Raw genomic sequence first — 13016 nt, 5'->3', positions numbered from 1 at the left:
TCTGTGACATGCTTAGTACTTCCATTTACTTGGTTGGCTTTCTGTGTATGACTTGTTCAGTTTTTCACCCTGCCAATCACTTGCTGCTGGGTGCAAGGAGAAGCTTATTTCCAGGTATGACAGATATTTTGATACCATAGCTCTGCCAGACTGATTTCTCAATGTTCAGGCCCATCCCCAGGCCTGAACACTCAGAACCAAGATTGGTGTAGCAAAGCTGCTGCCTCTGGGTCTTGAGGCTTCCCCACCACACTTCCCCACCCATCCTCTGGAGATACAGAGACTTGTATTAGTCACTTTCCATGCTTCCTTCAGGGCATTTGCTTTGTATGACAATGAAGAAAGCAGGGTCACTCTAGTAAAAGAGCCATGGATAGTCTTTTGAATTGCCCTAACCCTGGGTCTCTGGGAAAAGGACAAAGGGGAGCAGTCTGCTTCATCAGATAAAAAGTCACCCATTATCCGCCTCCAATTCTTCTACACTTCCAGTTAAAGAAACAACTTCCAGAGCCCATTAAAGGGCCAGCTAGGGAGAAGATAGAAATGCTCATCCTCTTTGTGCATTCATTTACATTTATCATAGGACGGAGATAACATTTTTCTAAGGTACTAGGGTTTGAACTCAAGGCCTTGAACTTACTAGGCAGGTGCTCTATCACTTGAGCCAGGCCACCAGCCCTAAATACTTTTCTTGACAGCCCTATGGCTTGAACTTAAGAGTCTCAGTGCTATCACTGAACTCTCTTGCTGAAGACTAATGTTCTACCACTAGGCAAGTCATTCTACCACTAGGCCAAACTCCGGGCCCCCTAACATTTTTAATACAAACTTTATTGAAGTTTAATACACATATTATACCAATCTATTCATCTAAAGTGTACTACACAACAGCTGTGACATACTCATAGACATGTGTGACTGACCATGATCAATTCGAGAACATTCTCATAACCCCAGAAAGAAACATAGCACCCATTAGCAGGTACTCTTTTCCCACCAATTTTTTTCAGCGGTAAGCCATCACCAATCAACAACCTTCAGTCACACATGAAGCCACTAAAGAAGTTACCATGATAGTCCAGGCAGAAGATGGGCTGAAGGTGTGGCACAGGTGATAGATCATCTGCCTGGAAAATTCAAATCCCAGAGTTCAAACCCTAGTACCACTAAGAAACAAAATGAGGATGAAACTCAACAAATGGTGAAGGCTCCATCAGAATTATATTGGAACCTCTACTCTTAATTTTGATTTGCCCTTTCCCTATTTATCATGGTAGACAGTTTAGGGTATTTGGGTGCTTAAAGCAAAAAAGTCCAGGAACTGTCTGGGTAGCAGTAAATCACACCTGAAAATGTAGGCTGAGTTCTACGGATCTTGGTTCAACAACATCCTGTACAGTAAAGTCCATGACACTCTTATCTGCAATTAACCAACATAAAGCCAGAAATAGACATGTGGCTAAAGTGGTGGAGTGCCAGCCTTGAACAACAACAAACAAAACAACCACAACTCAGGGACAACATTCAGATCTTGAGTTCAAGTCCCACTACTGACACAGCCATACAAAATAATTCCGGGACTCCCCCTTGATTCTTCCTACTCTCTTCCACAGCCAGCCATCGGCCATGTTGTTGACTGCAGCTGCTCACTCAGGACTCTCATGCTCTTCAGACGTGTCTGCCTTTAAAACATTGTCATCCCTGCTGATCACTTCAGAACTCATCTCTGACCAACTATCAGGAGTTACTGAATGAAATCTATCTTCACGGATTTAAGATCTACTTGCCTCTACGTGTCATTGGTGTACTTATATAGCAAACACCAAAACACACAGCATAGAAAGGCAATGTGATGAGGCAGAGAGTGGAGTGCCGAGGACAAAGCTCACCCTGCACACGCCTTGAACTCACACCTCTTGCCTGCAGAAGTGGAGGGATAATACATTTCTGTTGGCTAAGCTCCAAATGGGTAATCGTTTCTTGCAGTGCCTACAGGAAGTCCAAGGCTCAACAAACTGTTGGATTGGCTCCTTGAGCCACTGTTTGACTAACAGCTATACTGAGTTCTCCTGAGGCACTAATGCACAATCCTCACAGCAACACAGAACAGCAGACCAACCTTGTAGTAACATCTTTTCTTTTTTTTGTCTTTTTTTTTTAAATTAGTTGTGAGGCTTGGCCTCTGGGCCTGAGCACTGTCCCTGAGCAATTCAGCTGAAGGCTACCGCCCTACCCCTTAAGCCACAGCATTTTCTAGTGGTTAATTGGAGATGAGAGTCTCACGCTCTTTAGTGCCCAGGCTAGCTTTGAACCATGATCTAAGCATCTTGAGTAGATAGGATTACAGGTGTGAGCCACCGCAGCCAACTATAGTAACATATTTTCTATCAAAGCAATGGTTATGGGCTGGGAGTTTGGCCTAGTGGTGGAGTGCTTGCCTAGCATGCACGAAGACCCAGGTTCAATTCCTCAGTACCATATACATAGAAAAAAGCTGGAAGTGATGATGTAGCTCAAGTGACAGAGCTCAAAGTCCAAGGACAGTGCTCAGGCCTGGAGCTCAAGCCCAGGGCTAGCCAAAAAAAAAAAAGCAATAGTTATGAATTATCGGCCTAGAGAAAATACATAAATACAAAAAACTCTTCATTACTGACAATCACATGGCATCAATCCAAATGATAGCACAGTGTTTTATTATGTACTTTCCACACCACTTCTCCCCGGGCTTCTTAACAGCAACACACTCCAAAGCCATGTTCCTCGTAAAAGGATGTCCAAAGGCTGGGCGGACAGGCCCATATTATCAGCTACACAACCTCTTATTTCATTGACCAGTGTTCTGCCAATGACACATGAGGATGGCACCAAGCACCCAATTAGCTTAGAGTGAGGAGAGTGAGGATGTTCTCAAGTATTTGCCATCTCTCTCCAAACAGCCCCTATGTCAGTCCCTTGCCAGCATGGCGCCATACCTAGGGATACATTTGTTGCTATTGATGTTAATGGCTGCTATTATTAAGGCAGGCCAAGTCCTTGGGTACTGGGCATTAGGGTCATCTGAATTCCACCGTGGGTACTGACTGGCACATGAACAAAAGGAAACAGGGGCAGCAGTGGAGGTTTTTGTAGCTTTCTACATCCAGGAACCACAGTTAACAAGACAGACAGGCTGATTCTCTCATGAGTGGAACTCAACCACTTGTTCCAGAAGCATGTCTTCAATAAATGCAGAAAAGAAAGCAGAATGGCCCGTGTCTGAGAAAATGGTAAGATGTTAAAGTGCTTGGTGTCTAATGGGTGGTGAGGGTACCCGCTTTTCTGGAGGATAGTTGCCTACCACCAGATTCTCACTCCACTGGTACAAGGGGCCTAGGCCAGGACATTTTCCAAGCTGCCAGTGAGTCTGCTGTGCAGCTCTCGTGGAAAACAACTGCCTCTTGCATGGTCCTGGATTGTACTTTCTTTCTAAGCTCCTTTCAGAAGAGGGTGGTGGTCAAGACAGGGGCTCCTCCCATCTATCATCCTCTTAAGAAGCATGAATTTCATACTGACACACTCAGGGACTGCCACCTAGGGCACAGAGGGCCTAACACATCTCTCCTACCACAGCCCTCACCGCAGCAGCAAGCCAGCTATCAACAACCCATTCCCACACCAAACTCAACGGCCTAACGGGTAGACCAAATGCCTTTAGCAAAGCTTCAGGTCCTGAAAAGCACATTTCTTCAGCCTGCATTTGTCCTCTACAGACTTGTAAGGCATTCCCATAATAAGCTAAATGGTGGCATCCAAAAAAATATGTTTAAGTGTAAACACCCTGGAACTTGCACACATGACCTTACTTATGAAAGTAAGGATCCTGAGATGCAAAGATCATTCTAGATGATCCACTTGGGTCTCACAGTCAATAACTGATGTCCCTATAAAAGAGAAGACGGAAAGCATAGAGGAAGAGACCACATTACCACATAAGCCAAGGGATACCAAGGACTGCTAGAAACCACAAAATCAAGGAAGCAGACAGAGATTCTCAAAGCCTCCAGAAGAAGCAACTCAACTTTAGGCATCTGGCTTTCAAAACCTGAAGGAATTCAATTTGTCATTTTCAAAAAACTGCACTAAGTTTGCACTAAGTTTTCACAGCCACCACAGGCAAACTATGTACCATCCCAAAGCAAAATAGTGCTCTTGTACACAAATTACAGGAGAAGGGTTAGAATGCAGTACTCTACTGCAGGGAGCTAGTGTGTATCTTTAACATTTCCCCAAAGTACTGTGTGACAGACACTTGGGCTTTAAGAACTGGGCAAGCCGCTCCCACCCTGCACATGCTGAGGAAGTCCCTGCTCAGGCTTGTTTTTAAAAGGCTTTTTATTCTAACTCTACTCAGCTGTCTCAGCATCAACCTGGAGGAAGCTCCAAAGGAAAAAATAAAAAGACATATTCACAGCATTCCGTTTATAATCAGGGAAGCTTGGAGGGAGAAGGAAAGTCCAGGCCTGAAGAGTCAGTGATCTGTGTGTGCTGTAGTTTCTCAACTTCCGCTTTCTTTCTGTTACTACAATTGTAGGGCTGAAACCTATGGCTGTGATAGACAAGAAATAATCCAGAGCCAGGAGTTTGGCCTAATGGTAGAGTGCTTGCCTAGCATGCACGAAGACCCGGGTTCCATCCATAAGTACTACATACAGAGAAAAAGCCAGAGTGGTGCTGGGGCTCAAGGGGTTGAGCTCTAGCCTTGAAAAAACTCACAGACAGTACTCAGGCCCTGAGTTCAAGACCTAAGAATGGCAAAAAGAAAAAAAAGAAAAGATAATATTCAGAACCTTGCAAAACTAATGAAAACGTTCCTTGTTCATACTGTGCTTGATGTCGTCAACTGGCTTCCATTTGCAAGGCCAGAGCATTTGGGGCTGGCATTAAGATATGGCATTGCATGCCTGTGAAATGTGATAAACCATGGCCATCAACCTGGACAATAATACACTTGGCAAAGACAAGAGCACACTTTCACTGTTACAAAAAAAAAAGGATATATATGTATGAAGCATCCTGTCAGATCACAAAGTGTAACACAAACCCAAAGCAGTAAAGAGAAAAACTGGATAAATGTGACTACATAAACATAAAAAGATCATCAAGGTCAAACACAAGTAATAGTAAAACTAAAGACGGATATCATATGTGCTAAACTTAATAATGACCAAAGAGCTCCTAAAAGCCCAGAAACAAAAGATAATGAGCAGAGAGAGAAATGGGCAAGAAGTATGAACACCCTGTGCATGGCAGGGAGACGGAGCAGCCCACTTCCCACAGAAGAGATGCTCAAGGTCACGCTGGGATGAGCGGATGGCAGAAACCCAGGTATCTATCCGCCACCTCCTGCCTGCAAAGGCTGCAGTATCATTTGTAAGCATGAGTATCCAAAGATATTCATGATTGGTGCAAAAGCATGGTCACCCAAGCCTTTATGATAGCAAAAATACTGGAGGGAACAAAGCAAGTGTCCACTAATGGCACTGGTTAAACATACCAAGATACGGCGACAAAGTAGAGTGTCATGTGACCTAGGTGAAAAGGCTGGAACTCAAGAGCTCACAGCAAGCAAATCAACAGCCAGACAGAAGTCAAGCTATACCTAGCTCAGATTAGGGAAGTGGTTTTCCTTGAGAACGCCTGGCCTCCATTCTAGAGGGGGCAGGGGACAAGATGAGCCACCAGAAGCATATGGTTGAGGCAGACAGAACAGAAGGAAAAGGACAAAGCATGAGACCAGACTGGGGCTCCAGTTACCTTGAAAAAGTGGACTAGCAGACAAACACACTGAAGGAAGGACCCTGCAGTTGCCCCCTGGAGTCTGCTTTTTGGCACTAAGTCCTTAGGTCTAAGCAGGCAGGAGAGACAAGCATAGATTGCACTGCCCTGAGCATAGCAAATGCTGGTGTCACCAGAGCAGCCGGCGCTACTCAATGCATTCCATCACATGGATCTGCAGAGTGTCCATATCAGGAGCCTGGTACTGGCACTTGGGACAACAGAAGTCAGGTGGCTCCTCGGGCGGGCTTCTCCTCGGGTTGGGCAGAGTTGGGTGAAAGGGGTGGTGAGCTGACAAAGAGAACACAGACAGCAGATGAGTGGGGCTCATGACAGCCTGAGCAGAAACGGAAGGGAAGGAGAAGACTGCGATGTGCTAAGACCTGATGGTACTACCCTATCTGACCACACTGGTCACACCCACATGTGACCAAGAGCCAGCAAACCACCCAGGGCCTCCCAGGGAGAACCACTCCCCACACCTGGGGGATACAGTTGGCGGGGGGCAACTAACATGATATTTTGCTTCCACCAGCAGCAGAGAGGCCGACCCTTGCCATTTCTCTGCATTTCTTGCCACTTCCTCCCTGCCCACCCTTCCGGCAGCCCAGTGTGGATGGTCACCGCTCACCTGGGGCAGGGGGCAAAGCAGGCTGGGAGGTCTCTACGTGCCGCTTCCTCATATCCTCCATCCTTTCGAAATAGAAACCATCGGATGAATAGATGCTTTTTACTGAAGCTCCTCAATGGACCCATGGGGAAGGTCACTAGGACAGGTCAAGGGCAAAAGAAGCCGAACCCAAAAGCCAGCAGCAATCAGTTTCCTGCACTTACTGTATACCCACTCCTCATGGACACCCACCTGGCTGACTCCTGGAAGCTGGCCTTTAGCTTGCTGTACTCCCGCTGCAGCTGCTCCAGATGCTCCTGCAGAAGCTCCTTCTTCTCAGCCAGCTTCTCACGGGCCTGCCTCTCAGCCTGGAAGTCTGCCTTGTAAATATCCGCCTAGCAAATCCAAGAGAGAGATGTGCCTACCTCCCATCACTGCCCATCAGCCATTCATGCCATGCCCCAGGGGAATAAAGCAGAACCCTTGCCCTCCAGGATCCTGGCAGCACATTGGAAAACAGACAATTTATCAAGAGACCCAATGGGCACTGAAACATCAAGGAACAGTGCAAGAGGCCAGAAGTCTACGAAAGAACAAATGAGGCCAAAGAGCCAGGCACCACTGGAGGCTCATGCCTGTAATCCAATCTACAGAGGAAACTAAGATCTGAAGATGTGGGTTCAATGCCAGCCTGGGCAGGAAAGTCCCTGAGGCGCTTTTCTCCAATGAATCTCAGAAAAAGACTGGACGTGTTTCTGTGGTTCGAAGTGGTAGAGTACTAGACTTGAGCAAAACAGCTCATAGATGGCACTCAGAGCCACAGTTCAAGACCCAGGATGGGACAAAAAAGTGACCCAAGAACCATGGTGAGACCCTGTGCTAGAGTGAGCTAGGGTACAGCCAGCGGAGACATCTCACCTGGGCCTTTAGCACTGGCACTGTCTCCATCACAATCTTGTGCTGCTCAGCCTCCTCCTTCAGCTTGTCAATCACTTCCTGCTTGGCCACCAGAGCCTCCTCAGCCTGTTGGAGCTGCTGCTTGAGGTCCTCCAGTTGCATTCCCTAGAGACAGCAAAGAACACTGACACAGCCTCCCAACACAATGCAAGGCCAAGCCCATCCCAAGCACACCACTACTCTGACTGACAACTCAAAGAGATAAAGGGGCTCCCCAGCTTACCAACGGTCTGGAACAATACTGGCCCTGTCCCATGGACTTCAAGACACATGACAAGATCTTAACACATACACAGTAAAGGCTACATCCGGTCACAGCCCCAGGAGAGAAGATATAAGGATGTCAGGACTTAGGGGCTCTCTGTGATCATCTAGCACTGCCTCCCACCTGAGAATTTATCCCTTCCCAGAATCCTCAGCTTGACAGCCCTCTTCTGATCCTCCTTCTTGAAATGGTTACTTACACCACAGGGTGCAGGTCCCAAGAACTATCTTGCCATTGACTATAGTCCCAACACACACACCAACATACATATACCACTCTCCTCCCCAATACTTCTCTCCAGAGATGTGGCCATTTTTGTAGCTACGACTTTATCAGGTCACATGAAGAAGACTTAGTGCTTGGCCAATGTCTTCTTCTTCTTTTCTTTTTTTTGGTCAGTCATGGGACTTGAACTCTGGGCCTGGGTACTGTCCCTGAGCTCTTTAGCTCAAAGCTAGCGTTACAACCGCAGTGCCACTTGCAGTTTTCTGGTGGTTCACTGGAGATAAGTATCTCATGGCCTTTTCATGCCCAGGCTGGCTTTGAATGGTGATCCTCAGATTTCAGTCTCCTGAATAGCTAGGATTACAGGCATGGGCCACCAGCACCCAGCTTGTCTTCTTTTTAATATTTTTTGTACCAGTCATAGAACTTGAATTCAGGGCCTGGGTATTGTCTCTGAGGTTGTTTTGCTCAAGGCTAGTGCTCTACCACTTGAACCACAGTACCCCTTCCAGGTTTCTACTAATTATTTGGAGATAGAATCACGTGGATTTCCTTGCCTTAGGTGGCTTCAAACTGCTCCTGAAATCTCAGTCTCCTAAATAGTTTGGATTATAGGCAAAAGCCAATAGTGCATGGCAAATGTTCACTTTTCTTTTTCTGTTTTTTGGCTGTGGGGCTTGTACTCAGGACCTGGGATCTGTCCCTGAGCTCTTCAGCTCAAGGCTAGCACTCTACCCCTTGAGCCACAGGGCCACTTCTGGTTTTCTGGTTGTTAATTGGAGATAAGAGTCTCACAGACTTTTGTGCCTGGGCTGGCTTTTGACCATGATCCTCAGATCTCAGCTTCTTGAGTATCTAGGATTATAGATATTAGACACCAGGACCTGACTACGTCTTCATTTACCTTTTGTCAGTCCTGGGGCTTGAACTCAGGACCTGACGGCTATCCTTGGGTTTTATCAAGACTAGAGCTCTACCACTTGAGCCACAGAACCATTTCCAGCTTTTTCTATGTATGTGGAACTGAGCAATCTGGGGTCTTCATGCATGCTAGGCAAACACTCTACCACTAGTCCAAAACTCCCAGCCCCTGCATCTTCATTTTTAAAGGACTAATTAACATGGTTGGGTTGTGTATGTGACCACTTTTGAAAGTTGTCTTTGGGCTTACACTCACATTTTTAAAATCTAATTGTTGGGGCTGGGAGTTTGGCCTAGTGGCAGAGTGCTCGCCTAGCATGCAGGAAGACCCAGGTTCAATTCCTTGGTACCACATACATAGAAAAAGCCAGAAGTGGTGCTGAGGCTCAAGTGGTAGAATTCTAGCCTTGAGAAAGTCCAAGGACAGTGCTTAGGCTCTGAGCACCCAAGACTGGCAAAAAAATATACATATATATATGTTATTTTAAAAGTGATGCACACGGCTGGGAGTTTGGCCTAGTGGTTAAAGTGCTTGCCTAGCATGCATGAAGACCCGGGTTCGATTCCTTGGTAACACATACATAGAAAAAAGCCAAAAGTGGTGCTGAGGCTCAAGTGGTAGAGCTCTAGCCTTGAGAAAAGTCCAAGGACAGTGCTCAGGCCCTGAGCTCAAGCCCAGGACTGGCAAAAATAAAAAAATAAAAAAATAAAAGTGATGTACATACAGGTTACATTTACATAAGTTACCATAAATATATTTCTTTTGTTTTTTTGGCATAGGGCTTGAACTCAGACATGGGGCTGTTCCAGAGCTTTTTTTTCATATATTTTTATTGTAATTAATAGACGGGTTACATTATATTCACCAGATAGAGAGTGCATTACTTCACACATATTGATGCCCTTTCTCATGTCTTGGTCAGAGCTTTGTTGTTCAAGGCTAACTTTCTTCCACTTTGAGCCACAGCTCTACTTCTGGATTTGGAGTGGTGAACTGGAGATAAGAGTCTCACAGGAACATTCCTGCCAGAGCTGGCTTGGAGTCATGATTCTCACATCTCAGCTTCCTTAGTAGCTATGCTTGTAGGTGTGAGCCACCAGCACCTGGCATGAGTACATCTTTTGTTTTAATTTTGTTGTGTGTGTGTGTATGTGTCAGTCCTAGGCTTGAAGTCAGCCTGGGCACTGTCCCTGAGTTCTTTTGCTCAAAGCCAGCACTCTACTACTTGAGTCACAGCCCCACTTCTGGCTTTTTCTGTCTGTGGTACTGAGGAGTGGAACCTAGGGCTTCGTGCATGCGAAGCAAGCACTCTTCCCTATCCTAAGCCAAATTCCCAACCCCAGAAAATCTGTTCTTTTTGCCAGTCCTGGGAAATGAACTCAGGACCTGAGCACTGTCCTCGGGCTTTCGCAAGGCTGTGGCTCTACCACTTGAGCTACAGCGCCACTTGCTGGTTTTCTATGTCTGTGGTACCAAGGAATCAAATCCAGGTCTTCATGCAGGTTAGGCAAGTACTATATCACGTGGCCACCCCCAGTAAATCTTTTTAAACAATCTCACCACTTCCCTCATTCTCTCCCAGTTTTTCTCTCTCATCTCCACCCACAAGTTGTAGAGTTCTCCAGAGTGTCAAGTGAGTACCATTACTTCATTTCCTTACCCTTTGTTGTACTCACGTTTTAAGGATGACATTGTCAACAAAGAATATACACAGAGGAGATTTATAAGGATTGTACAAAATGTGCAAGCACAGGTGGCTCATGCCTATAATACTAGCAGTTGAGAAGGCTGAGATCTGAAGACTGTGGTTCAAAGGCTGGAACTGGAGCTATGACTCAAATAACAGAGCACCAGCCCTGGTAAAAGTCATAGGATAGCACCACAGCTCTGAGTTCAAGCCCCAATATCAGTACAAAAAAAATGACTGTCGGCACGGTGGCTCACACATATAATCCTAGCTACTGAGGAGACTGAGATCTGAGGATCAATGTTCAAAGCCAGTCTGGGCACAAAAGGACCTGAGACTCTTATTTCCAGTTAACCACCAGAAAACGGGAAGTGGGGCTCGGCTCAAGGATAGGGTGGTAGCCTGGAGCTGAAGAGCTCAGGGACAGCGCCCAGGCTAAGTTCAAGTCTCATGACCCACAAAAAGAAAAAAAAAAGACTGCTAGAAACTGTACTTAGTTTATGTCTGATTAGGACAAACTACAAAAGTTCCCATGTGCCTTTCCAGTGAGCACAGAATGCTACTGAATCCTGCTGTGGCTCTGGGCCACAAACGGCACTGTTGATGACTAGCAGGAGGAAATGACCTTGTAAACAAATGGACCACAGCCCCACAGACAGCAAGCCAAGGTCCTGTCCTAGCCCTAGGGCACAGGAGGTGATTTACTCATGCGCTCCAGCTCCTTAATGACCTTCCTTGAGTGGATAGAGCTGCAGCTCGCTAAGGATTTACAGTGAGTTGTGTATGCCTCCAAAAAGCCATTCTGTCAGGTCTTAAGGGTGCATTCTTCTCTTTCCCCAGGAAGAATAGGACAGGGAGAAGAAGAGGAGGGGGCTGGTTATACTCACTCGCTTCCGCTCACAGCTCACCATGCTGCTCTTGATGTGGTTGTCATAGTCTTGGAACAGCTGGTGATAAGCCATCTGCAGCTGGGCCAGCTTCCGCCTACGAAAAAAGGAGATGCCTCTGGAGAGACCACCTTGTTCTGGCCTACCTACAGCTTGCCTACACCCAGCTCTAGCTACCCCCTGGCTTCTTGTACCATAACAGACCTGGAATAGGAGCTTCTAGGGGTACCTCAATTATGAGACAAGCTTTGAATTACTGCAACTAAGTTGCTAATCGTTCCTTTAATTTTTTTTCCTTAAACTCTTGAAATCTTTATAAGTGACAGGGCACCGGTGGCTCACACCTGTAATCCTAGCTACTCAGGAAGCTGAGATCTAAGGATCACAGTTCAAAACCAGCCTGGGCACGAAAGTCTATGAAACTCTTATCTCTAATTAATCACCAGAAAACTGGAAGTGGCACTGTGGCTCAAGTAGTAGAGCGTTAGTCCTGAGCTGAAGAGCTCAGGGACCAAGCCCAGGCCCAGACTTCAACCCTCCCTACTGACCCCCCCACCAAAAAAAGACTGAGATCTTAGGATTGTGGTTAAAAGCCAGCCTAGGCATGAGCACAGGAGACTGTTAACTCCTATTAACCACCTGAAAGATGGAAGTGGATGCCAAGAGTTTGGCCTAGTGGTACAGTGCTTGCCTAGCATGCACAAAGACCTGGGATCAATTCCTCAGTACCACATACATAGAAAAAGCTGGAAGTGAGCCCAGCACGGTGGCTCACACCTATAATCCTAGCTACTCAGGAGGCTAGAATCAGAGTTCAAAGCCAGCCCGGGCACTAAAGTCCATGAGACTCTTAAATCCAATTAACACCTAGAAAATAGGAAGTAGTACTGTGGCTCAAAGGGTAGGGAAGTAGGGAGAACGCCCAGGCCCAGGGGTACGGTAGAAGCCTTGAGCTGAAGAGCTCAGGGACAGCATCCAGGCAGAATTCAAGCCCCATGACCAGAAAAGAAAGGAAAAGGAAAGAAAAGAAGATAAAAGGCTGGAAGTGATCCTGTGGTTCAAGTGTAGCGCTCTAGCCTTGAAATAGTCCAAGGAATAGTGCTCAGGTCCTGAGTTCAAGCCTGGGACTGGCAAAATATATGGAAGTGGAGCTATAGCTCGAGTGGTAGAGCCCTAGCCTTGAGATGAAGAGCTCAGCTGGGCCCGGCGGCTCATACCTATAATCCTAGCTACTCGGGAGGCTGAGATCTGAGGATCAAGGTTCAAAGCCAGCAGGGCACAAAAGGAACAAAGACTCTTATCTCCAATTAACCTCTAGAAAATGCAAGCGGGGCTTTGCTCAAGGGTAGGGCGTTAGCGTTTAGCTGAAGAGCTCAGGGACACCGCCCAGGCCCAGGGGTAGGGCAGTAGGCTTGAGCTGAAGAGCTCAGGAACAGTGCCCATGCCATTCAAGCCCCATGACCTACCAAAAAAAAAGAGGCTAAGATCTAAGAGACATCTCGTGGTTCAAAGCCAGCCCAGATACTAAAAACCACAGACTCTTATCTCCAATTAATCACTAGAAAAGGGGAAGTGGAGATGGGATTCAAGGGGTAGGGCAGTGGCCTGGAGCTGAAGAGCTCAGGGACTGCGCCCAGGTCCAGCGGTCA

General features: G+C 46.6%; 1 protein-coding gene across 1 annotated transcript in view; it reads right to left on the bottom strand.

Moving 5' to 3' along the window:
* Window positions 1–4687: 4687 nt before the first annotated feature.
* Window positions 4688–13016, bottom strand: part of Ikbkg (inhibitor of nuclear factor kappa B kinase regulatory subunit gamma) — a 30846-nt gene continuing 22517 nt past the window's right edge. The window contains exons 6-10 of the mRNA XM_090325689.1: window positions 11368–11464; window positions 7343–7486; window positions 6677–6819; window positions 6446–6507; window positions 4688–6105 (exon numbers count right to left, since the gene is read on the bottom strand). Coding sequence (XP_090181815.1) covers window positions 5963–6105; window positions 6446–6507; window positions 6677–6819; window positions 7343–7486; window positions 11368–11464 — 589 coding nt within the window. The 3' untranslated portion in view covers window positions 4688–5962. The remainder of the gene's footprint in view (window positions 6106–6445; window positions 6508–6676; window positions 6820–7342; window positions 7487–11367; window positions 11465–13016) is intronic.

This window comes from Megascapheus bottae, chromosome X (assembly GCF_031878675.1).
Source record: "Megascapheus bottae isolate mThoBot1 chromosome X, mThoBot2.hap1, whole genome shotgun sequence".
NCBI lineage: Eukaryota > Metazoa > Chordata > Mammalia > Rodentia > Geomyidae > Megascapheus > Megascapheus bottae.
This window is presented reverse-complemented; position numbering and strand designations above follow the sequence as displayed.